This window comes from Papio anubis, chromosome 12 (assembly GCF_008728515.1).
Source record: "Papio anubis isolate 15944 chromosome 12, Panubis1.0, whole genome shotgun sequence".
NCBI classification, from domain to species: domain Eukaryota; kingdom Metazoa; phylum Chordata; class Mammalia; order Primates; family Cercopithecidae; genus Papio; species Papio anubis.
This window is the reverse complement of record NC_044987.1, coordinates 51,189,133-51,212,846: the sequence shown is the minus strand read 5'-3', so window position 1 is coordinate 51,212,846 and position 23,714 is coordinate 51,189,133. Positions and strand designations below refer to the sequence as shown.

Genomic DNA, 23,714 nt, shown 5'->3' with positions numbered 1-23,714 from the left:
TAGCCAAGCACAAAGGCATCAAGCCTAAAAAGCTCTAAAATGATGTTACAAACCATAGAAAGGCCAATCCCCAACCCCACCACAAGCTCCTACAACTCCTTTTACAACCATAGGCTACACACGTTCAGTCTTATGGGGAATAGGGATTTCAACAATTCTTAATAATAGGGCTACAAAATCAGCTCTGAGCTGACCCCTTATGAGAGGCTGGTTTTTAGGATGGATAACTATCCAATATTATCTAATAGGTAAAGATACTAGAATTTGTATTTAGGGCTGCCTTGGGGCAAAGGATGACTATCACCGCAGACTAGGTAGCAGAGCTGGTATTTAATAATTTGAATTTGAGGGAAGGTCAAGGGAGTTCGGATTGGGGCACCCTATGGGAGCAGGCGGAGTTGAAGTGACTGCCGTGTCCAATTGCAGAACAGCCTGAATAAAGAGTACGGAGCCAGAACTACTACCAAATTATTGGTAATGGGAGGAGAAAAATTAAACAAAACTGGGATTTGAGACCACCTTCTGGAAGACATGAGCCCAAGACCGAAGAGATCCCAGGCATCAAGGGGTGTGAATTTCGAGGTGGGCTCCGTTGCCCGGGCTCTGAGGGTTCCCGGCGGTTGGGCCGGGGACGGCGAAGCCCCCACTCCCCCTTACCTTCTGTTGGAAGTAGAGAACCGAATAGTTCTTGGCTACAGCCGGGAGGGATGTGGGGTTTGTTGGCAAGTGTAGGCTGCCGAGGGCCCTTAAGGCCGGCCGGAGGGCCTTGGTGGCCCAGGGCGCCAGAAAAGACAGAAGCAGGAGCAGGAGGGCTCGGCGGCCCATGGCTCAGGCTGGCGGCTGCAGTGCGGGTGGGAGGGCGAAAAGGAGGCCAGCAGCAGCGCACGGGCTAAGCCCTGCCCAGTCTGCAGCTCCGCCCGCCGCAAAACGGCTCCTCCCGGGGGAAACCCAAAGCCAGTCAGCTCCTCAGACACCGCCCAAACCAGGTCACCACAGCCACTCCGCCCCCATCCCCGAGGGCACCGCCTCCACTCCACTTTACTCTCGTGCCGTCTGCTTCTTAGCACTCACCTTCATTGCGGTCACATCCCAAGTCTGCTTTATCATGCTAGGGCCTCTTCCTACCTCATCGCTGTAGCCATGCTTTATCTATAGCACCCCCGAAGCCCACCTGTCCTTCAGGTCACCCTATATCCCCACCATTATAATCACCGCCAAACTCTGCCCTGGCTGCCTCAATTCCATTGCTACACCTCCTGCCCTCCGCAAATCCCACATAAAGGCAATAACAGCTTCCATGACAATTTATTGAAGGTTCACTACAGGCCAGTATATCAGGAGGCAGGGAGGCACAGGCATCATCTCCTCTAACTCAATCGTCACAGCAATCTTGTGCGTCGTATTCGATTGTTATTCCCATCTACAGATGTGGAAACGGAGGCTCAGAGAGGTGCGGGAACTTGCACTAGATCACTCAGCAGTAAGCGGAGCACGTCGTCGCAGACCGCTGGGTCCAGCTCCAAAGACTGTGCTCCTTGCACCCACCTCCATCATGGAGCCTAACCACTCCCTATGATACTCCGTTCTTTGGTAACCCCAAAACTGTGTTGCTTGCACAACCCATCCATTACAGAGGTCGCCCCGGGTCCACATCGTCCCTAAATCCCGCCAGGTCCCGGTCCCTTCTTTCAAGTAACGCCCCCTTTCTTCTTCGGCACCCGAAAACCCACTCCGCGCTCCACCTCCCTCCTGCATCCTGCCAAAGCCCCCTTCCCCTCTCCGCCCCTGGGTAGTGCTAGCCCCTAGGACAGCGCCGGGTCTGGCTTCCAAAGCTCCCTCAACCCTCTTCATCCGGCTTCCATTCCCTCTTTCAGTCACCCCGCCAGACCCCAGGTCGCCCAGGCCTGCTCCACACTTTCCGGGGATCCCTACGCCCAGGAGGCTCAGCGCAGCCAAAACCAACTTTACGGACTGTACTACTGATCCACCGACTCTACCCGCAGTTTGAAGAAAATGGTCGTTCCCACAAGCTTGTAGGATTTCTTGGCTAAGCGCCACCCTCTGCGGCGCTTTCTTCTGATTGGCTCTGAGTGAACCCAGCCAAAGCGTTACTTCCGGCGGAAAAGGACGCGGGAGATTCGATTGGAAGGCTCCCGGCGAACTACTGATCCGGCCGGTCTGAGTTACTGTGTGTCGCCTGGGCCCGCTACTGGTCTTCTCCCTCAGGTGAGCTGGGTAAAGGGGTTCTCGGGAAGCCTAAGGGCCGGAGACTCCCAAGGAGGCTCTTAACTTCATTATGAATGAGACCCACCCAGAGCCCGGCACTTGTTTTTTCACGAGTTATTCTCTGTAAATGGGCGGACATGAGGGTAAAAGATATAAACGTCAGTTATTTTATTTTAGACTCAGTGCAGTTGCAATCACCTAACGAACGTTTATTGAACGCTTACAGTGGCATCGAGCTAGACTCCGAGTGAGCTTTTAGAATCAGAGATAGAGTGGAAAAGGCGCGACTCTTGCTTCTGTGATGTGCAAATACGTATTCAGCGGGCCACTGTGCAGAGTAGTACGTGCTGAAAGGGGATCTGCCAAACTGGTATCATGGCTTAGAGGGAACATACTTTAACTGAGCCAGGTGCTTAAACCAGAACTTGAAAGTTTTCTTCCTTTTCGCATCCAGCCAGTCCCTAACAGCCTCTTGAATATCTCAGATCTGTTCACGTCTCTCCGTTTTTTACTGACATTATTTTGGTTCGACCCTATGACTGCTACATAGCTGTGGCAGTACCCCCACCTGCCCCAGCTGGTTCTCCTGCTTTCAATCTTGCCACATTCCAGTCCAGTCTCCACATTGCTGGGCTGATAAAGATAATTGCTGGAGGCACTCCCCATTGAAAACCTTTCAGTCCCTCCTATTTGCCCTCAGGTTTAAGCCCAAACTCTTTAACATGGCTTACAGGCTCTTTCCTGTCTGACTTTTGCCTGCCTCTTCAGCCCCAGTGGTTTTCCACCGCTCCAGCCATATAGAATGTCTTCTGTGTTCCTGAAGTGTACTATCCTCTTTCTCACCCCAAACCGTCTTCTGACCCTGTCCGTGACCTGGCTAATTCTTACCCAGTTTGCAAAGCCTTTTAAATCAGAAACCCTTTCCTGACCCCACAAGACTGGATCACAGAGCAACAAGTAATTATTTGTTTATTCTGCAGATAGTTAAGTGCTGCTTTGGTCTGTGCCAAGAACTGCTAGGTACTGAGATCCGATGATGAACAAGGTAGATTCCTGTTCTAATGGAACTTACCTTGTATGGATAGAATTAAGGAGAATTTACAAGGAAACTATGTGAATTAGACTGGTGTAAGACCTTTCCGAGGAGTTGATATTGATGCCTAAAAGATGAGCATGATCCAACTGTGCAAGAGAGGAAAAGAACAACATTCTAAACAGAGTGAACAGGTTGTGCAAAGGTCCTGAGGCAGGAAAGAGCTTGACATGTTAATGTTCAAGAATCTAAGGAAAGACCAGTATTGCTGGAATATATTCAGAAAGGACAGTTGTATGAGATGAATCTGGAAAGATGGGCAGAGACCGAATCATGATAAGGAGGTTAATCCAGCACTATAAACTGGAGATAATGGTGGTTTGGATTAAGATGATAGCAGAATATATAAGGGAAAGGTGAATGATGGTTTCTAAGTATGGAAGTAAATTCAAGTACCTTCTGATGAGTGTGATGTGGGATGTGAAAGAAAGGGAGGAATGACAAATGACTCCCAGGTACTGGCCTGAGTTACTGGTTAGTGAGTGGTACCATTTACTGAGATGGAGCAAAATTGCAAAAAAAGAGGTTTGAGAGGAAACTAAGAATTCAGGTTTTTTAACTATTAAACTGTGAGATCCCTATGAGACATCAAATACAGTTGGCTCTCAGGTAAGCAGTTAAGGTATAGAAGTCTGGAGCTTGCATATATTATTTCGTTGATAGTTATATATTGTCTGTCTTAGCCAATAGATTATAAATTCCTTGAACACAAGAGCCTGTTTTTTCTCTCTTTAACCCTATTACCTTCTCCATCCCTGTAATAAATATCCCATAAATGACAGTCAACGGAAAAACCGTATTGTACTAAAATTTTCCTGGTTCATGTTTTTAAAGTATTTTTCATCAGTATTTCTCCTTTCACTGGGTTTTGTCTCTTTGTTTTTTTGCTTACTTAATTTTCACTGTCCTGCCTGCCTCTCTTACTTTTCTAGAGTTTTCGTGTTAATGTCACTAAATTATGTTTTAGAGACTAATTATGACTGCCTTTAGAAAAATTAAACAAGTATGTGCCCTTGGAGGAAACCATTAGATAGTGTTAAGAAAACAGTTCAAAATAGCCACCCTTCCCATAACTGAGGCCTCTTGGCCTGTAAATTATGAAATAGAAAATTGGATAATTACAAGGTGACAAAGATTTTCATGCAAGGCAAGAACAGTTTGGAGAGGAATGAAGAAAGGGAGAAAAGTTAGTCATACTTTCTTTTCTTTATGCCATTAGAACTAAGACTAGTTTTTTAAAGGAGTAATTTCATCCTTTGGGCACAGTCTTGAAGCAAATACACATAGTTTCTTTCAAGTGTGAAGCTTGAACAAAGAGAGTGATGTACTAGAAAGACTAGTAAGCTACTCATCAGAAGGCATGAGTTCCAGACCTGATTTCTCCTAATTCCTATTCTTTAATTCGTTATTTAACTTCTCTAAGTGGATCAGATAATGATGCAAAAGCACTTTGCAAACTGTAAAGCAGTCAAATGAACTCAAACTGGATTATGAACTTTAAGATAGGATTCATATCTTATACTTTTATGTTCTCTTCAGCCCCATCCCCAGATGCCAATTTACACTAAATACTTCACTGAACTTTTTCTCTAGGATCTAACATAGAATAAGATTTAGTTTAGATTTTCTAATCTAACCCAGTTATTCTAGATCTTCTAGTCTAGCCCAAAGAAGAAAAAAAGTTGTGTTGGTATGTGCATGTATGGGCACAGTTTTCCATAAATGATTAAGATGCCTTCTGAGAACTTGATTATGAAGTAGTTAAGCTGAAAGGTCACCAAATAATGGATTAGAGCAAAGAATTGCAAAATAATTTAAACGAGACTGAGATGCTGTCAGGCCTTGGGAATTTAACTATAACCATATTTATCACAAGTGTTATTCACCATGAGATAGTCTCAATGACTAAGCTACTGGTTTTCCAGTGTGGACAATTTGGCCATTACCTGGGAACTTATGAAAATGCAGATTCTCAGACACTTATCCCAGACTTACTGAATCAAACTCTGGAGTTGGAGTCCAGCAATCTGTTTTATCAAGCCTTCTGGGTGATTTTGATGTATGATAAAGGTTGAGAAATACTTGTCTAGTATGAAAATGGGATGCAGAGGTTGTAATCAGTGAGTTTATATATCTGGTACCACTGAAAAAATCATCTCTAGAATGAAAGATGCATCAGGCATTAGCTTGATTCCATTAAATAGTCGATTCACCACACAGCTCTTCTTCAAGCAACTTTCTGTTTGTAATTTGAGTATAATATGTAGTTATACCAAATATTTAAATACAGGCTTCTGATATGTCCCTTCCCTGTGATGGTAATTTTTCATGGTAAATTAGTAAAACATCTTTGGATTACGGTTCAGCTCCCCATAATGGCTTGTCTAAAAGGAGAGAAAGTATTCCAGAATATTCCATGGTAAATTAGATATGTACTATAGTGTGTCCACATGGACCCCACATATTTTAATAAGCATAAGTCTATCAGAGCCTTCATTCCTGGACATTGACCTGGGTTATCCCTGGGCTTTCAAAACAAAGGCCAACTGAGGCCTTAATTAGTTCTGCCCCAACACTTATACTTTTGTCCCTTTCTACCCTCCTTATTTCTACTTTTATGTGTGAGAGATTTAAAGAAAGCAAGCTTTTCTTTGTATATTATTGCTAATGTCCCTCTCCAGTATTTTTATTGTATTTATTGATTTTTTCTAATTATGAAAGCCATACACTTAGAAAATATCTTAAATATATAAAGGAAATAAAAATCGCTCTTAACACTACTACCCTGAGAAAATACTTTTTAAAAATAAGATTATGTATTTTCCTAAGTATCCTCTTCTCTTTCCCCATTCCTCCCATCAAAAACTAAATTAGTCCCCCTGTTATATCTTCTCATGGCACTATGCATTTCCGAAATAGAATTTGCCAGAATTGCAGGTAAATTTTTTGTGTGATTATTTAATGTCTGTCTTTTACACTAGACAGTAAGTCTACTGACTAGGTAGGGACCTTGTCTGTTTGTCCATCAGTCACGCTCTTCCCCCCAGCATTTAGCAGCTGCACAATTAATAACTGATGAATAAATAAATATGTTAGCATATTAAATTGGGATATGGTTTGCTGTGATGGAGCTGAAAGAAATGTAATACGATATCACCATCCTTCCCAATAAATATTAGAAGAAAGATAAACTCCAAAAGATACCACATATGAAATTGTTCCCAAGTGTGTCATCCTGTCTTCCTAATTTTAGTGTTTACTTATTCCTGGTGTTTCATTCAATTATTCATCAGACATGCATCCACTATACTGCAAGTCATGCAGTAGAGAGAGACAGAAAAATAAAACAAACTCTAAAAACACCCCAGAGCCTAGGCAAATAAATAAATAAATAAATACAATAATAAACTAGGTGGCAAGTATGAAGGAAATACTATGAAAACACCAAAGGAAATTAATTAATATTAACTGTCTGAAAGAATCTTATTCTGTTATTGTCCAACAGACAATAAATGGGAAGCCTTTTCGCCAATTTCTGGGGTTCACCAGGTGAAATACAAATAGTAAAAATACTAATGACCCCTTTCATTACAGTTCTCAAATTTGCTGTTTTTATAGATTTTTAGACTTACTCATTTGATCCACTAGAGGGCAATAAACCCTTAAATAAAAACAATGTAACCAACCTTCCTTTAAAAGTATAGTAATAAGTGCTGGCACAATTAATTTAGAAATGAATCCAAAATTTCCTGCTTATTTAAGTTTTTCACTTATTGATGAGTTGTCTGCCCAGTTAACAAATTTTTTTAGGACAGACAGTATGTTATTTTCACTTAGCCCAGTGTACGAGTCATATTACAAGTTTATTCCATTTCCTAAAGTTTGAATAGCAATTGTGTAAAGAATATGATTTGATGAATGCCCATATTGTTGTGGTACCATATATAATTCTGTTTTAGAGCCCTAAAGAAAATAGTCTCTGCTCACAATATGAACACAAGTAAAAATATTAGAAGTGAGGAGAAGACATAAGTAATGATTAAAATAAGTATTAAATAAGGTACTATATATGAAACTAGTCTGTGTACTTCGTATACAAATATAAGATAATTTTATGATTTGGTAAAATTGTGTTTTTAACGCTAAGTGACAAAATTGTGGCTTAGGAAGAGGAACTGCAACTCATGAAGAAGATTAATATCTGAAGTTCAGATTAACAATTTCTGAGCTTGGCACTGAAGATATAAACAGATAGTCCTTCTAAGATCTTACTCTGGGTCCAGGAAAAACAAACCATATTGAACAGATAAATTTAATATAATGTGGCATGTGATGAATTAAAGAGTAATTTAACTTCTGGGAAAACGTTCTAGAAAAGAAGACTTCTAAGAAGGATCTTAAAGAAGAATAAGCATTACCAGGAGAATGAAAGAGCATTTTAAAGAGAAGAATGGAAAAAAACAAAGGCATAGAAATGTGAAACATACTGTGGGAGTGGGGAAGCAAGGAACACAACTCAGATTGTTTCCCTTGGCATAAATTACTAGCACATAAAGAGCAAAAAGAAAGTTAAGAGAATAGGCATTAGGGAGAATAAAACCAAATAGACAATACACTACAATAGACAAAACAAATGGTAGGACTACAGAGGTACAATAGTATATGGTGTAGAAAAAAAGAAAAGCCATTCTCTTTGTTAATAAAGAAAGATTTTTTAGGGGAACTTCAAATGAAATAGGAAGAAAATTATGGTATCATATGGCATATGCCTACTCTGTTATAAAAATTTTCTTGAATTGCAAAATTCTGCTTATAGTTCTTCATTCATGCAATAAATTTTGTTTTAAGACTAGTCTCTGTTGCTCAGGCTGGAGTGCAGTGGCACAATCACTGTGCACTGCAGCCTCAATCTCCCAGGCTCAAGTGACCCTCCCACCTCCGCCTCCTGAGTAGCTGGAATACAAGAGTGCACCACCATGCCCAGCTAATATTTTTTATTACTTGCAGAGTTCTTACCGTGTTGCCCAGGCTGGTCTCAAACTGGTGGGCTCAAGCAATCCTCCCAGCTTGGCCTCCCAAAGTGCTGGAATTATAGGCCTGATCCACCACACCTGGCCCTATTCAATAAATATTTATTGTGAACTTACTGTGTGCTGAGCACTGTTCTAAGCACTGGGGTTACAGTAGAAAACAGGGTAGACTAGGTCCCCATCTTTATGAAACTTAGGCTAGTGATGGGTAGAACGAACAAAAATAAGTAAGCAAAGACATATACAGGATGACTATCCAGCACGATTAGTACCATGAAGGATAAAACAGGTGATGCCATAGAAACTAAGAGGAAGGAGGATTCTACTTGAGCTAAAGTGGGGCTCTCTGAGGGGATAACAGAGTTATAGATTGAAGGACGACTATTCCAAGACCTAAGGGAAGAATATCCTAGCCAAAGAGAACAGTAAGCACAAAAGCCTGAGAAGGGAATTGTTTGGTATGCTTGAGGAGCAGAAAGAAGGCCAGCATGGCTTGAAATACAGTGATTAAGAAGGAGAGTGGTATTAAGTGAGGTCAGGGATTGGCAAGATCTAGCTAACCCAGGGCTGCACAGACCATTGTGAGATATTGAGGCTTCATTCTAAATAACAGGATTTTAAGCAGGTAAGAGACAGCATGTTCAGGAGTGAGCTTTATGCTATTTTAGCTCCTCTAACTCACAGGTAGGTATACCTCTATACTAAACCCTACGCTAAATTGGATTTTAGAATGTGGAGGGATGATGCCCTTGTTGACATTACACCATTGTTGTGTTAACTAAAAGTTATAGGAGGCCTTTGTTTTGGACTAAGCTCGTGCACTAGGCCCCAGTAGACCTGACTAAAAATCAAAATAGAGACATTTATACTTAAAGTTCCACCTCACCAAATCAAAACTACATTGTTATCTGATCTTCCTAGAACTCAGTAGAGAGAAATAACCAAATTTCCCACACATGCCAGTTTCAGTTGTCATGACAATGAAGTTCGCTCTGCCTTTGATGCTTACAACAAAAAGTAGGCTTATGTCAACCAATTATTCCTGTATTTTTCTGTCCCTCTGTTCCCACTTTAGGAGGAAAGTACCTCTGAAATGACTAAGCTGCTTTTTGTTCTTTGTTTCTACTTTCTTCAGCCCTTCTCTGTCTATAAAACCAAACTTCTCTGTTCTGCCCCTTGGGACACTTACTGTATTTTATGGAATAAAGTATTTCCCGATTCTAGAACTGTTACAGGAAAGAGGTCCCAATCCAGACCCCCAGAGAGGGTTCTTCAATCTCGCGCAAGAAAGAATTCAGGGCGAGTCCATAAAGTGAGAGCAAGTTTACTAGGAAAGTAAAGGAATAAAAGACATAGAACAGTCCCGAGGGCTGCTGGCTGCCCATTTTTATGGTTATTTCTTGATGGTATGCTAAACAAGATGGGATTATTTGTGCCTCCTCCTTTTAGACCATATATGGTAACTTCCTGATGTTGCCATGGTGTTTGTGAACTGTCATGGCGCTGGTGGCTGTGTAGCAATGAGGACAACCAGAGGTCACCCTCGTCACCATCTTGGTTTTGGTGGGTTTTAGCTGGCTTCTTTACTGCAACCTGTTTTACCGGCAAGGTCTTTATAACCTGTATTTTGTGTCGACCTCATATCTCATCCTATGACTTAGAATGCCTTAAGCGTCTGGGAATTCAGCCCAGTGTGTCTCAGCTTCCCGCCCTCTAGACAAGATGGAGTTGCTTTTGTTCAAACACCTCTGACAGAATCATAAATAAAGCCAATTAAGATCTTTCGCAAAATTGTTGTAATTTTGTCTTTTGACAGTTGCAATGGCAAGGAATTTGAGATTTTAGCATTCATAATGGCACTTTTCTTTGACCTTTCTTTCTGCCTTTCATTTGTATCCTATATTCCCTACCCTACCGTGTCCTTTGAGATTGCCATGTAGCCTAAGGTGATAACCAAATCTAGGAATACATAATCGGCTTTTGGCAGAACCTTACTAATGTATACCTAAGAATCCCAACAAGGATAGCAAAAAATTAGGATTAGCCTTCTCTTTTCTACGCTCGCTTTAATTTATACAGATCAGTGACTTATGTAAATTATTTATCTTTCATCTTTGCAAATTTCCATCTTATTATCTTAGGTGGCAAGATTTTATTTTTATAGACATGTTATTTTGATTGACTAACAGGATTAGTATCACTTTAACATCTCCCTTACATAGTCACCACATTTCTATGTTTGTGATCATCTTTATGGAGTACTATACCAAAAAGATTCTACTCTTTTAAAACGAGTGACCTCCACTTTGTCAGTTTGCTGATGCCAGTGTCAAAAACAGTATCACCCATTTCAGAATTGAAAGTTTTTGCCATGTGCTTAAAAATGAAAGTTTCTTAATACAGCTTTATCTCAAACAGTTACAAAGACCTTTGTTGTAAGGCATGTATTTTATGTTATAAATAAGCTAATCCATTTAAAAAATTAGTAAACCAACCAACCTTTTTTTTTTTTTTTTTGAGACAGAGCCTCAAAGAGATCTATCGCCCAGGCTGGAGTGCAGTGGCATGATCTTGGCTCACTACAACCTCCGCCTCCCAGGTTCAAGCAATTCTGCCTCAGCCTCCTGAGTAGCTGGGATTACAGGTGCACACCACCACACCGGGCTAATTTTTTATATTTTTGGTAGAAACGGGGTTTCACCATTTTGGCGAGGCTGGCTCAAACTCTTGACCTCAGTTGATGTGCCCACCTTGGCCTCCCAAAGTGCTGGGATTATAAGCGTGAGCCACCACACTCTGCCACATATCAACCTTTTAATTTTTTTTTTCTTTTTTTCTTTTTCTTTTTTTTGAGGAAAAGTCTCACTATGTCACTCAGACTGGAGTGCAATGCCATGAATACAGCTCACTGCAGTCTTCACCTCCTGGGCTCAAGCGATCCTCCCAGCTCAGCCTCCCAAGTAGCAGGGACCCCAAGCTCATACCACCATGCCCGACTAACCTTTTTTTTGTTTTTTGGAGAGATGAGGTCTCACCATGTTGCCCAGGCTGAATTTTTAAAAAGAAAGTATAAAGAGAACATCGCTACAGGCATACCTCGGAGATATTGTGGGTTGGGTTTCTGACCCCTGCAATAAAGCAAATATTGCAGTAAAGTGAGTCACAAATTTTTTGGTTTCCCAGTGCATATATTAATAAAAGTTATGTTTACACTATACTATAAGTATGCGATAGCATTATGTCTAAAAAATACATATCTTAATTTAAAAACACTTTATTATTGAAAAATGTTAATGATCATCTGAGCCTTCAATGAGTCATAATTTTTTGTGGTGGAGGGTCTTGCCTCAGTGTTGATGGTTGCTGACTGCTTGGGGTGGTGGTTGCTGAAGGTTGGGGTTGCAGAGGCAATTTCTTAAAATAAGACAACATTGAAGTTTGCTGCATTGACTCTTCCTTTCACAAAAGAGTTTTCTATACCATGTAGTGCTGTTTGATAGCGTTTTAACCACAGTAGAACTTCTTTCAGAATTGGAGTCAGTCTTCTCAAACCCTGCCACTGCTTATCAACTAAGCTTATGGAATATTCTAAATCCTTTGTTGTCATTTCAACAATGTTCACAGCACCCTCACCAGGAGTAGGTTCCATATCAAGAAACTACTCTCTTGTTTATCCATAAAAAGCAACTCCTCATAAGTTCATGCCTTATCATGAGATTGCAGCAATTAAGTCACATCTTCAGGCTCCACTTTTTAATTCTAGATTTCTTGCTGTTCCACCACATCTATAGTCACTTCCTCCATTGAAAGCTTGAACCCCTCAAAGTCATCCATGAGGACTGGAATCAGCTTCTTCCAAACTCCAATTAGTGTTGATATTTTGACTTCCTCCCATAAATCATGAATGTTCTTATTAGCATCTAGCATAGTGAAACCTTTCCAGAAGATTTTCAACTTACTTTGCCCAGATCCATCAGAAGAAGCATTATCTATGGCAGCTATGGCCTTAGGAAATGTATTTCTGAAATAATAAGACTTGAAAGTCAAAATGACTCCTTGATCCATGGGTAGAGAATGGATGTGTTAATAGGCATGAAAATAATATCAGTCTCCTTGTGCATCTCCATCAGAGCTCTTGGGTGACCAGGTGCGTTGTCAATGAGCATTAATATTTTGAAAGAAATCTTTTTTTCTGAGCAATAGGTCTCAACAGTGGGCTTAAAATATTCAGTAAATCATGCTATAAACAGATGTGCTGTCATCCAGGCTTTATTCTTCCATTTCTAGAGCACAAGCAGGGTAGATTCAGCATAATCCTTAAGGGCTGCAGGATTTTTGGAATGGCAAATGAGCACTGGCATCAATATCAGGTCACCAGCTGCATTTGCCCCTAACAAGAGAGTTAGCCTGTTCTTTGAAGCCTTGCAGCCAGGTGCTGACAAGCCTTGAAGCCAGGCGCTGACTTCTCTAGCTATGAAAGTCCTAGATGTCATTTTCCTCCCATATAAGGCTGTTGTGTCTACATTTAAAATCTGTTGTTTAGTGTAGCCGCCATCATCAACTAGTTAAGATCTAGTTATCTTAGCTAGATCTTTTGGATAACTTTCTGCAGCTTCTACATCAGCGCTTGCTGCTTTACCTTGCAGCAAGTTATGTTTTATGTTTTGGAGATGGCTTCTTTTCCTAAACTTCAAGAGCCAGCCTCTGCTAGCTTCAAGCATTTTTTTCTGCAGCTTCCTCACCTCTCTCAGCCTTCATAGAATTGAAGAGCATTAGATTATTACTCTGGATTAGGCTTTCATTTAAGGGAACGTTGTGGCTCGTTTGATCTTCTATCCAGACCACTAAAATTTTCTCCATATCAACAAAAAGGCTATTTTACATTCTTACTTATGTGTTCACTGGAGTAGCACTTTTAATTTCCTTCAGTAACATTTCCTTTGCATTCCCAACTTGGCTGTTTGGCACAAGAAACCTAACTTTTGGTCTATCTCGGCTATCAACATGCTTTCCTCACTAACCTTAATTTTTATTTCTGTCTTTTGTTTTAAAGTGAGAGACATGTGACTCTTCCTTTCACCTAAACACTTAGAGGTCATTGTAGGGTTAATAATTGGCCTAATTTCAATATTGTTGTATCTCAGAATAGGGAGACCCAACAAGAGGGAGAGAGACGGTGGGGCAGTCGGATACACATTTATAGATTAAATTCGTCTTATACAGGTGCAGTTTGTAGTGCCCCAAAACAATTACAGTAGTAGCATCAAAGATCACTGATCACAAGTCACCATCAGATACAATAAAAATGAAAACTTTTGAAATATTGTGAGAATTACCAAAATGTGACAGGTGGAAAGTGAGCACATGCCGCTGGAAAAATTGACTTGCTTGAGACAGGGTTACCATAAACCTTCAATTTGTAAAAAAAAAAAAAAAAAAAAAAAAGAAATGCAATATCTGTGAAGCTTAATAAAGTGAAGCATAATAAAATGAGGTATGTCTGTATTTTATTATTTTACTCCTCTGATTTTTTTGTTTGTTTATTTGGAGATAGGGTCTTGCTCTGTCACCCAGGCTGGAGTGCCATAGCATCATCATAGCTCACTATGGCCTTGATCCTCCTGCCTTAGCCTCCCAAGCAGCTGGTACTACAGGTATGTGCCACCACACTCAGCTAATTCTCTTATATTTTTTGTAGAGACAGTGTCTCCCTATGTTTCCCAGGCTGGTCTCAAACTCCTGGGCTCAAGTGATCCCCCCACCTCAATCTCCCAAAGTGCTGAGATTGCAGACATGAGCCACCACCCTTGGCCTTCTTGGTGTGTTTTATACAAGGATATTAAAACACTTTGAGCTATCGTTTGACATGTAACATTTTACTTTTTCTGTTTACAAAATCTGAAGTCTTCTTTTCTCTTCAAGATGTATAAAATGAGCACACTGGAATCTAATAAAACGATATTTCAGCTAAAAAAGAACCATTTCCACCAATTTAGGTTCTTTAAAAGATTCATGTAAGTTCGTGTACAGATTGAATATACCTTATCTGAAATGTTTGGGTCCAGAAGTCTTGTGAATTTTGCATTTTTTAATATTTGCATACAATTAATGAGATACAGGAATGAGACCCAAGTCTAAACATAAAATTTGTTTATGTTTTATATACATCTTTTACACATAGCCTGAAGGTAATTTTATACAATACTTTTTTTTTTTTTTTTAAGATGGAGTTTTGCTCTTGTCGCACAGGCTGGAGTGCCATGATGCAATCTCGGCTCACTGCAACCTCCGCCTCCTAGGTTCAAGCAATTCTCCTGCTGCAACCTCCTGAGTAGCTGGGATTACAGGCACTCACCACCATGCCCGGCTAATTTTTTTATTTTTCGTAGAGAAAACATGTTGGCCAGGCTGGTCTCGAACTCCTGACCTCCAGTGATCCACCCGCCTCGGCCTCCCAAAGTGCTGGGATTATAGGCATGAGCCACCGCGCAGCCACAATTATTTTAATAATTTAGTGCATGAAACAAAGTTTGTGTTAAGTACTTACATGTGGAATTTTGATTTGTGCCATCATGGTGGCACTCAAAACATTTCAGATTTTGGGTTTTGGACTTTCAGATTCAAGATGCTCAACCTGTAGTTTCCTTTGTATTGATGGCAGACACAAGTTTTGTATCTTCTTGTAAAGCTGTGAAGAAGCTAAATGATATCTTTCCTGAATTACTGGGATAGAGCATTTATTAAGAAACAGGATACAAGAATTTGCTTAAACCACACTGTTTTAAATCTGATTTTCTTCCTGTTAATATTTTAAGTAGAAAAAGAATTAATTTTCCAATACATTGACACTACCTTCACTTTGAAAGTGAAACACATGACATCTATTAGCTTTGCAATAGAGGTTGTGATTTTCCTAAGAAATGAATTTGCACTGTAATGAAAGATTTGCCAGTCATCCCAATGGCTATTTTGTTTTGCAGGCCACGGTGTGAACACATGAATAGAAGAAGAAAATTTCTTCTAGCCTCAGTACTTGCTCTCCAGAATTCGAGTTTTATATATCCATCATGTCAGAAGTGCTTCTCTAGGATAATCCTGGTCTCCAAAAGGTAAAAGTAAAGTCTGTACGGGTGAGAGAGGAAATACAAGTGCACACTGTAGATTTCCTATGGCTCAAGGGCAAGGACCAGATTTACCAAACCAGGACAACTCTCAGGAGTTGGTTCTTCTGTAAATCCCAGAACAGATTTTACTGCTAATCATCTATTACTAGAGAAAAGTTTTAAGTTACTGTCAAGTCCTTTGCTAAATGCTTGCCTCATTGAAGAAAAATAACTTCTCAGTAAGTCCCAATACTGGGTACAAAACTTAACCCATTTCTGGGATATCCCCGGGAATAATACAGGAGGCTTTTGTTTATTGTTTGTTTATTTTTGCATGATCCTTAGAATAGTTTATAATGTAAATAAATAAACTCCTTGAGACCAGGGACTATGTTATAGTAATTTCTATCCTTTAGCAACTAGAAAGGTGTTTGGCATATAATTCTTTATTATGTGCTCAGATGCAAGCCAACTATACCTGAGAGCCTAAGGTCCTCCTCTGATCTTTATAGAGTAGAAATGAGAGGTTAGGTTTGAAGTTTCTCCAGAACACTGTCTCTCTGCATGGAAGAGAGGATGAGAATTACTAGTAAGTAGCTAGAACTATGTAAGAAAGAGTAGTGTGCCAGCAATATTCTTAACTAGTCTTTTTGTCTAGTTAGCATTGAATGGGGAGGCACAAAGGGAGATGGGCAGTTCTAACTCATATCTAGACTCTAAGTAATCCTTGAAGTAGTTATCACACTGTTCCTTTATTAAGCCAGTCTCTCAAGTACTCGTTTGTAAACTCTGAGAGAAAGACCCTGTTTGTGTTATTCATCATTAAATCCTTGGCATCCATCTTCAGGCTTAGTTCATAGAAAATGTTCAACAAGTGTTCGTTAGATGAATGAATAAGTGATAGCATGATAGTGTTTAGATTGTCTTAGGGTCACCCATTTTCAGGTTCCTGCCTGTCATTTGAAACAACTAAAACCCATGGGCTATTTGCCTTTCATCAGAATCTATACTTAGAAGCAGTGTGGTATACAGTCCTTACTTAATGTTGTCGGATTCTAAGACACCGCAACTTTAAGCAAAATGATGTATAGTGAAACAGATTTTTTTCTCATCAACATTATAATGATGTTATTTGAGAACCTGCTATAAGTAGTTTTGCTTAAAGTCATAGTATCCAAGAACCTATCACTAACGTTAAATGAGGACTTACTGTAATGGAACAATTTCAAGCTTCAGAGAACACAACAGAGTTGCATGTAGGCTCTGGCTCTCATTAACTATGTGACCTAGGGCAAGATATTTAACTTCTGTGAGTCTAATTACTCATTTGTAAGGTGGGATCATGGTACCCACAATATGGGATCATTGTAAATTAGAGATAATGCACAGAAATGTTCTAGTAGAATACATAACATATTAGAATTTCCAAAGTGGTAGCTATTATTATTATAATCTATTATAAGTATACTTTACCTTATTGCAGTATGTTATCATGATTAAAAGCATAATTCTCTGGAGCTGACTGCCTGGATTCAAATCACAACCCTGCCGTTACAGCTGTGTGGCCTTGGGCAAGTCACTGTAATTATCTGAGCCTCAAAATGGGGAAAGTGATATCTGCCTCATAAGGTTCTTGTAAGGATCAAATAGGTTAATATACATAACATGCCTAGAACATTGTCTGATACATTATCAGTAATATATAGATATAAAATATTTTTAAAAGTCTTTCCAGTCATTTATTTTAAAGATAATCTGCAACAAAAATTTAGGTTGAACAATAATGCCATTGTTACTTATTTAGACTGGTAATACCAATAGATAACATTAGTGAGTGTTTACTGTACAGTAGGCACTGTGCTAGGAGCTTTGTGGGCATTATATCTTTTAATACAACAGCCCTATGAAGTGAATGCTGTTGTTAATGCCAGCCTTTAAAGGAGACAACTGAAGCTTGGAAAAGTTAAGTAACCTACCGCAAATCATCACACAGCCAGCTAGTTAGGGGCAGAAACATATTCAAGCCTACACAATCTGAATTCTGTCTATCTTCATAATCACCATATTACTTCCAAATTGGCAGCGAAATTTGTATTCAGAATGACATCTTCCTCTCTCTTTCTTAGAGCTTAAAATGCCCTGGGAACGGACTTGTGACGGGACTCTTTTGGAGAGTCCTTGCACATAGTCCTTGCCTGTGGAAACATAGTCCATGGAAATATAACCTGTTTTCTGCATATACTACATTGACACAAAAATTTTTTTAAACTATATCCATAATTTCTGGTGCTTATCTTTTTTTCCCCATAGGTTATTGGGGTACAGGTGGTATTTGGCTACATGAGTAAGTTCTTCAGTGGTGCTTTGTGAGATTTTGGTGCACCCATCACCCGAGCAGTATACACTGCACCCTATTTGTAGTCTTTTATCCCTCACCCCCTCCCACCCTTTCCCCCAAGTCCCCAAAGTCCATTGTATCATTCTTATGCTTTTGTGTCCTCATAGCGTAGCTCCCACATATCAGTGAGAACATATGGTGTTTGGTTTTCCATTCCTGAGTTACTTCATTTAGAATAATAGTGTCTAGTCTCATCCAGGTCACTGCAAATGCCATTAATTCATTCCTTTTTATGACTGAGTAGTAGTTCATCATATATACACACACACACACACACACACACACACACACACCCCACAGTTTCTTTATCTACTCATTGATTGATGGACATTTGGGTTGGTTCCACGATTTTGCAATTCTGAACTGTGCTGCTATAAACATGCATGTGCAAGTATCTTCTTCACATAATGACTTATTTTCCTCTGGGTAGATACCCAGTAATGGGATTGCTGGATCAAATGATAGTTCTACTTTTAGTTCTTTAAGGAATCTCCACAGTGTTTGCCATAGTGGCTGTACTAGTTTACATTTCTGCCAGCAATGTAGAAGTGTTCCCTGATTGCTGCATCCACACCAGCATCTACTGTTTTTTGATTTTTTGATTATGGCCATTCTTGCAGGAATAGGCAGTATTGCATTGTGATTTTGATTTGCATTTCCCTGGTCATTAGTGATGTTGAGCATTTTTTCATGTTTTGTTGGCCATTTGAGAATTGTCTATTTATGTCCTTAGCCCACTGTTTGATGGGATTGTTTGTTTTTTTCTTACTGATTTGTTTGAGTTCATTGTAGATTCTGGATATTAGTCCTTTGTCAGACGTATAGATTGTGAAGATTTTCTCCCACTCTGTGGGTTGTCTGTTTACTCTGCTGACTGTTCTTTGGCCATGCAAAAGCTCTTTAGTTTAATTAAGTCCCAGCTATTTATCTTTGTTTTTATTGCGTTTGCTTTTGGATATGCCAGTGTCTAGAAGGGTTTTTAGAATGTTATCTTCTGGAATTTCTATAGTTTCAGGTCTTAGATTTAAGTCCTTAATCCATCTTGAGTTGCTTTTGTATAAGGTTCATTCTCCTACATGTGGCTAACCAATGATCCCAGCACCATTTGTTGAAAAGGGTGTCCTTTCCCCACTATTGTTTGCTTTGTCAAAGATCAGTTGGCTGTAAGTATTTGAGTTTATTTCTGGGTTCTCTATTCTGTTCCATTGGCCTGTGTGCCTATTTTTATACCAGTACCATGGTGTTTTGGTGACTATGGCCTTATAGTATAGTTTGAAATCAGGTAATGTGATGCCTCCAGGTTTGTTCTTTTTGCTTAGTCTTTCTTTGGCTATGCCGGCTATGTCTTGGTTCCATATGCATTTTAAAATTGTTTTTTTCTAATTCTTTGAAGAATAGTGGTGGTAGGAATTGCACTGAATTTGTAGATTGCTTTTGGCAGCATGGTCATTTTCACAATATTGATTCTACCTATCCACAAGCTGGGATGTGTTTCCATTCGTTTGTGCTGTCCATGATTTCTTTCAGCAGTGTTTTGCAGTTTTTCTTGTAGAGGTCTTTTGCCTCCTTGGTTAGGTATATTCCTAAATTTGTTTATTTGTCTGGTTTTTTGTCTTTGTTTTTGTTTTTTTGCAGCTATTGTAAAAGGAGTTAAATTCTTGATTTGACTCTCTGCTTGGTCGCTGTTGGTGTATAGAAGAGCTGCTGATTTGTGTACATTAATCTTGTATCCAGAAACTTTGCTGAATTCTTTTATCAGTTCTAGCAGCTTTCTGGAGGACTCTTCAGGGTTTTCAAGGTAAACAATCATATCGTCAGCAAACAGTGACAGTTTGACTTCCTCTTTACTGATTTAGATGCCCTTTCTTTCTTTCTCTTGTCTGATTGCATTGGCTAGGACTTCCAGTAGTATGTTGAAGAAGAATGGTGAGAGTGAGCATCCTTGTCTCGTTCCAGTTCTCAGAGGGAATGCTTTCCATTTTTCCCCGTTCATTGTTATGTTTGCTGTGGGTTTGTTATAGATGGCTTTTATTACATTGAGGTATGTCCCTTGTATGCCACTTTTGCTAAGAGTTTTAATCATAAAGGGATGCTGGCTTTTGTTGAATGCTTTTTCTGCATCTATTTAGATGATCATGTGATTTTCGTTTTTAAAATTCTGTTTATGTGGTATATCAAATTTATTGACTTATGTATGCTAAACTGTCCCTGCATCCCTGGTATGAAACCCACTTAATCATGGTGGATTATCTTTTTGATATGTTGTTTGATTCAGTTAACTAGTATTTTGTTAAGAATTTTAGCGTCTGTGTTCATCAAGGATATCGGGCAGTAGTTTTCTTTTTTGCTTATGTCCTTTCCTGATTTGGGTATTAGGGTGATGCTGCCTTCATAGAATGAATTAGGGAGGATTCCCTCTTTATCTCGTGGAATAGCGTCAAAAGGATTGGTACCAATTCTTTGAATGTCTGGTAGAATTCTGCTGTGAATCCATCTGGTCCTGGACTTTTTTTTGTTGGTAATTTTTTTTTTTTTTTTTTTTGAGACGGAGTCTCACTCTGTCGCCCAGGCTGGAGTGCAGTGGCACGATCTCGGCTCACTGCAAGCTCCACCTCCCTTGCCATTCTCCCGCCTCAGCCTCCTGAGTAGCTGGTACTACAGGTGCCCGCCACCATGCCCGGCTAATTTTGTTTTTGTATTTTTAGTAGAGACAGGATTTCACAGTGTCAGCCAGGATGGTCTCGATCTCCTGACCTCGTGATCCACCCACCTCAGCCTCCCAAAGTGCTGGGATTACAGGCATGAGGCACCGCGCCCAGCCTTTTGTTGGTAATTTTTTAATTGCCATTTCAGTCTTGCTGCTTATTATTGGTCTGTTCAGGGTATCTGATTCTTCCTGATTTAAGCTAGAAGGGTTGTATTTTTCCAGGAATTTATCCATCTCTTCTAGGTTTTCTAGCTTGTGTAAAGGTGTTTATAGTAGTCTTGAATGATCTTTTGTATCTCAGTGGTGTCAGTTGTAATATCTCCCGTTTTGTTTCTTAATGAGGTTATTTGGATTTTCTCTATTCTTGGTTAATCTTGCTAATTGTCTATCAACTTTATTTATCTTTTCAAAGAGCCAGCTTTTGGTTTCATATATCTTTTGTATTTGTTTTTGTTTCAATTTCATTTAGTTCTGCTTTAATCTTGGTTATTTCCTTTCTTCTGCTGGGTTTCGGTTTGGTTTGTTCTTGTTTCTCTAGTTCCTTGAGGTGTGACCTTAGAATGTCAGTTTGTGTTCTTTCAGTCTATTTGATGTAGGCATTTGGGACTATAAACTTCCTTTTAGCATTGCCTTTGCTGTATCCCAGAGGTTTTGATAGGTTGTGTCATTATTGCCATTCAGTTAGAAGAATTTTTTAATTTCCATCTTGATTTCATTTTTGATCCAATGATCATTCAGGAGCAGGTTATTTAATTTCTGTGTATTGGCATGGTTTTTGAAAGGTTCCTTTTGGAGTTGATTTCCAGTTTATTCCACTGTGGCCTGAGAGAGTACTTGATATGATTTCAATTTTCTTAAATTTATTGAGGCTCATTTTGTGGCCTATCATATGGTCTATCTTGGAGAAAGTTCCATGTGCTGTTGAATAGAATGTGTAATCTGCAGTTGTTGGATGAAATGTTCTGTATATATCTGTTAAGTTCATTTGTTCCAAGGCATAGTTTAAATCCATTTTTTCTTTGTTGACTTTCTATCTTGATGACCTGTCTAGTGCTATCAGTGTAGTATTGAAGTCCTCCACTATTATTGTGTTGCTGTCTATCTCATTTCTTAAGTCTATTAGTAATTGTTTTATAAATTTGGGAGCTCCAGTGTTAGGTGCATAAATGTTTAGGATTGTGATATTTTTCTGTTGGACAATGCCTTTTATCATTATATAATGTCCTTTGTCTCTTTTAACTGCTGTTGCTTTAAAGTTTGTTTTTGTCTGATATAAAAATAGCTACCCCTGCTTGCTTTTGGTGTCCATTTGCATGAACTGCCTTTTTCCACTCCTTTACTTGAAGTTTATGTGAGTCCTTATGTGTTAGGTGAGTCTTCTGAAGGCAGCAGATAGTTGGTTGGTGAGTTCTTATCCATTCTGCTATTCTTTATCTTTTAAGTGGAACATTTATGCCATTTACATTCCATGTTAGTATTAAGATTTGAGGTAGCATTGCATTCATCGTGGTATTTGTTGCCTGTGTATCTTGGGTTTTTTTTGTTTTTGCTTTTTAAATTGTATTTTTGTTTTATAGGCCCCTCATGATTTATGCTTTAAAGAGATTCTGTTTTTGATGTGTTTTCAGGATTTGTTTCAAGATTTAGAGCTCCTTTTCACAGTTTTTCTTTTTCTTTTTTTTTTTTTTTGAGACAGAGTTTCGCTCTTTGCCTGGGCTGGAGTGAAATGACGCAATCTCGGCTCATTGCACCCTCCGTCCCCCGGGGTCAGGCAATTCTCCTATCTCAGCCTCCCGAGTAGCTGGGATTACAGGCACCCGCCACGACATCTGGCTAATTTTTATATTTTTAGTAGAGGTGAGGTTTTGCCATGTTGGCCAGGCTGGTCTCAAACTCCTGACCTCAGATGATCCACCCACCTCGGCCTTCCAAAGGGCTAGGATTACAGGCGTGAGCCACTGTGCCCGGCCTAGCAGTTCTTGTGATGGTGGCTTGGTAGTAGCAAATTCTCTCAGCATTTGTTTGTCTGAGAAAGATTGTTATGTTTCCTTCGCATATGATGTTTAGTTTCACTGGGTACAAAATTCTTGGCTGATAATTGCTTTGTTTGAGGAGGCTTAAGATAGGACCCTTATCCCTTCTAGCTTGCAGGGTTTCTGCTGAGAAATCTGCTATTAATCTGATAGGTTTTCCTTTACAGATTACCTGGTGCTTCTGTCTCACAACTCTTAAAGATTCTTTCCTTTGTCTTTACTTTAGATAACCTGATGACAGTGTGCCTAGGTGATGATCTTTTTGTGATGAATTTCCCAGATGCTCTTGTGCTTCTTATATTTAGATGCCTAGGTCTCTAGCAAAGCCAGGGAAGTTTTCCTCAATTATTCACCCAAATATGTTTTCTAAACTTTTAGATTTCTCTCCTTCCTCAGGAACACTGATTATTCTTAGGTTTGGCTGTTTAACATAATCCCAGACTTCTTGGAGGCTTAGTTCGTAATTTCTTATTCCTTTGTCTTTGTGTTTGTTGGATTGGGTTAATTCGAAGACCTCGTCTTCAAGCTCTGAATTTCTTTTTTTTTTTTTTTTTTTTTTTTGAGACGGAGTCTTGCTCTGTCGCCCAGGCTGGAGTGCAGTGGCCGGATCTCAGCTCACTGCAAGCTCCGCCTCCCGGGTTTATGCCATTCTCCTGCCTCAGCCTCCCGAGTAGCTGGGACTACAGGCGCCCACCACCTCGCCCGGCTAGTTTTTTGTACTTTTTAGTAGAGACGGGGTTTCACCGTGTTAGCCAGGATGGTCTCGATCTCATGACCTTGTGATCCGCCCGTCTCGGCCTCTCAAAGTGCTGGGATTACAGGCTTGAGCCACCGCGACCAGCCCCAAGCTCTGAATTTCTTTCTTCTGCTTGTTCAATTCTATTGCTGAGACTTTCCAGAGCATTTTGCATTTCTGTAAGTGTGTCCAATGTTTCCTCAAGTTTTTATTGTTTTTCTTTATGCTCTCTATTTCCTTGAATGTTTCTCCCTTCGATTCTTGTATTGTTTTTTGGATTTCCTTCCACTGGGCTTCGCTTTTCTCTGGTGCCTCGCTGAATTCTTTTTCAGGTAAATCATGGATTTCTTATTGGTTTGGATCCATTGCTGGTGAGCTAGTGTGATTT

At 39.8% G+C, this 23,714-nt stretch overlaps 2 protein-coding genes across 5 annotated transcripts in view; one reads left to right on the top strand and one right to left on the bottom strand.

Moving 5' to 3' along the window:
• Positions 1-2,140, bottom strand: part of PRCP (prolylcarboxypeptidase) — an 82,384-nt gene extending 80,244 nt beyond the window's left edge. The window contains exon 1 of one of the 3 annotated variants that reach the window (XM_009187016.4): positions 1,998-2,140. Coding sequence is in view for 2 of the 3 variants with exons in the window: in XM_003910483.3 (XP_003910532.1) it covers positions 658-825 (168 nt within the window). In the remaining variant the exon portion in view is untranslated. Of the gene's footprint in view, positions 1-657; positions 1,020-1,071; positions 1,247-1,997 lie in introns of those variants that run through there. The other 2 variants (XM_009187015.2, XM_003910483.3) reach the window with 2 other exon arrangements.
• Positions 2,140-23,714, top strand: part of DDIAS (DNA damage induced apoptosis suppressor) — a 33,627-nt gene continuing 12,052 nt past the window's right edge. The window contains exons 1-2 of one of the 2 annotated variants that reach the window (XM_009187014.3): positions 2,140-2,226; positions 15,330-15,458. In XM_009187014.3, coding sequence (XP_009185278.1) covers positions 15,346-15,458 — 113 coding nt within the window. In that variant the 5' untranslated portion in view covers positions 2,140-2,226; positions 15,330-15,345. Of the gene's footprint in view, positions 2,227-13,904; positions 14,004-15,329; positions 15,459-23,714 lie in introns of those variants that run through there. The other variant, XM_021926361.1, reaches the window with a different exon arrangement.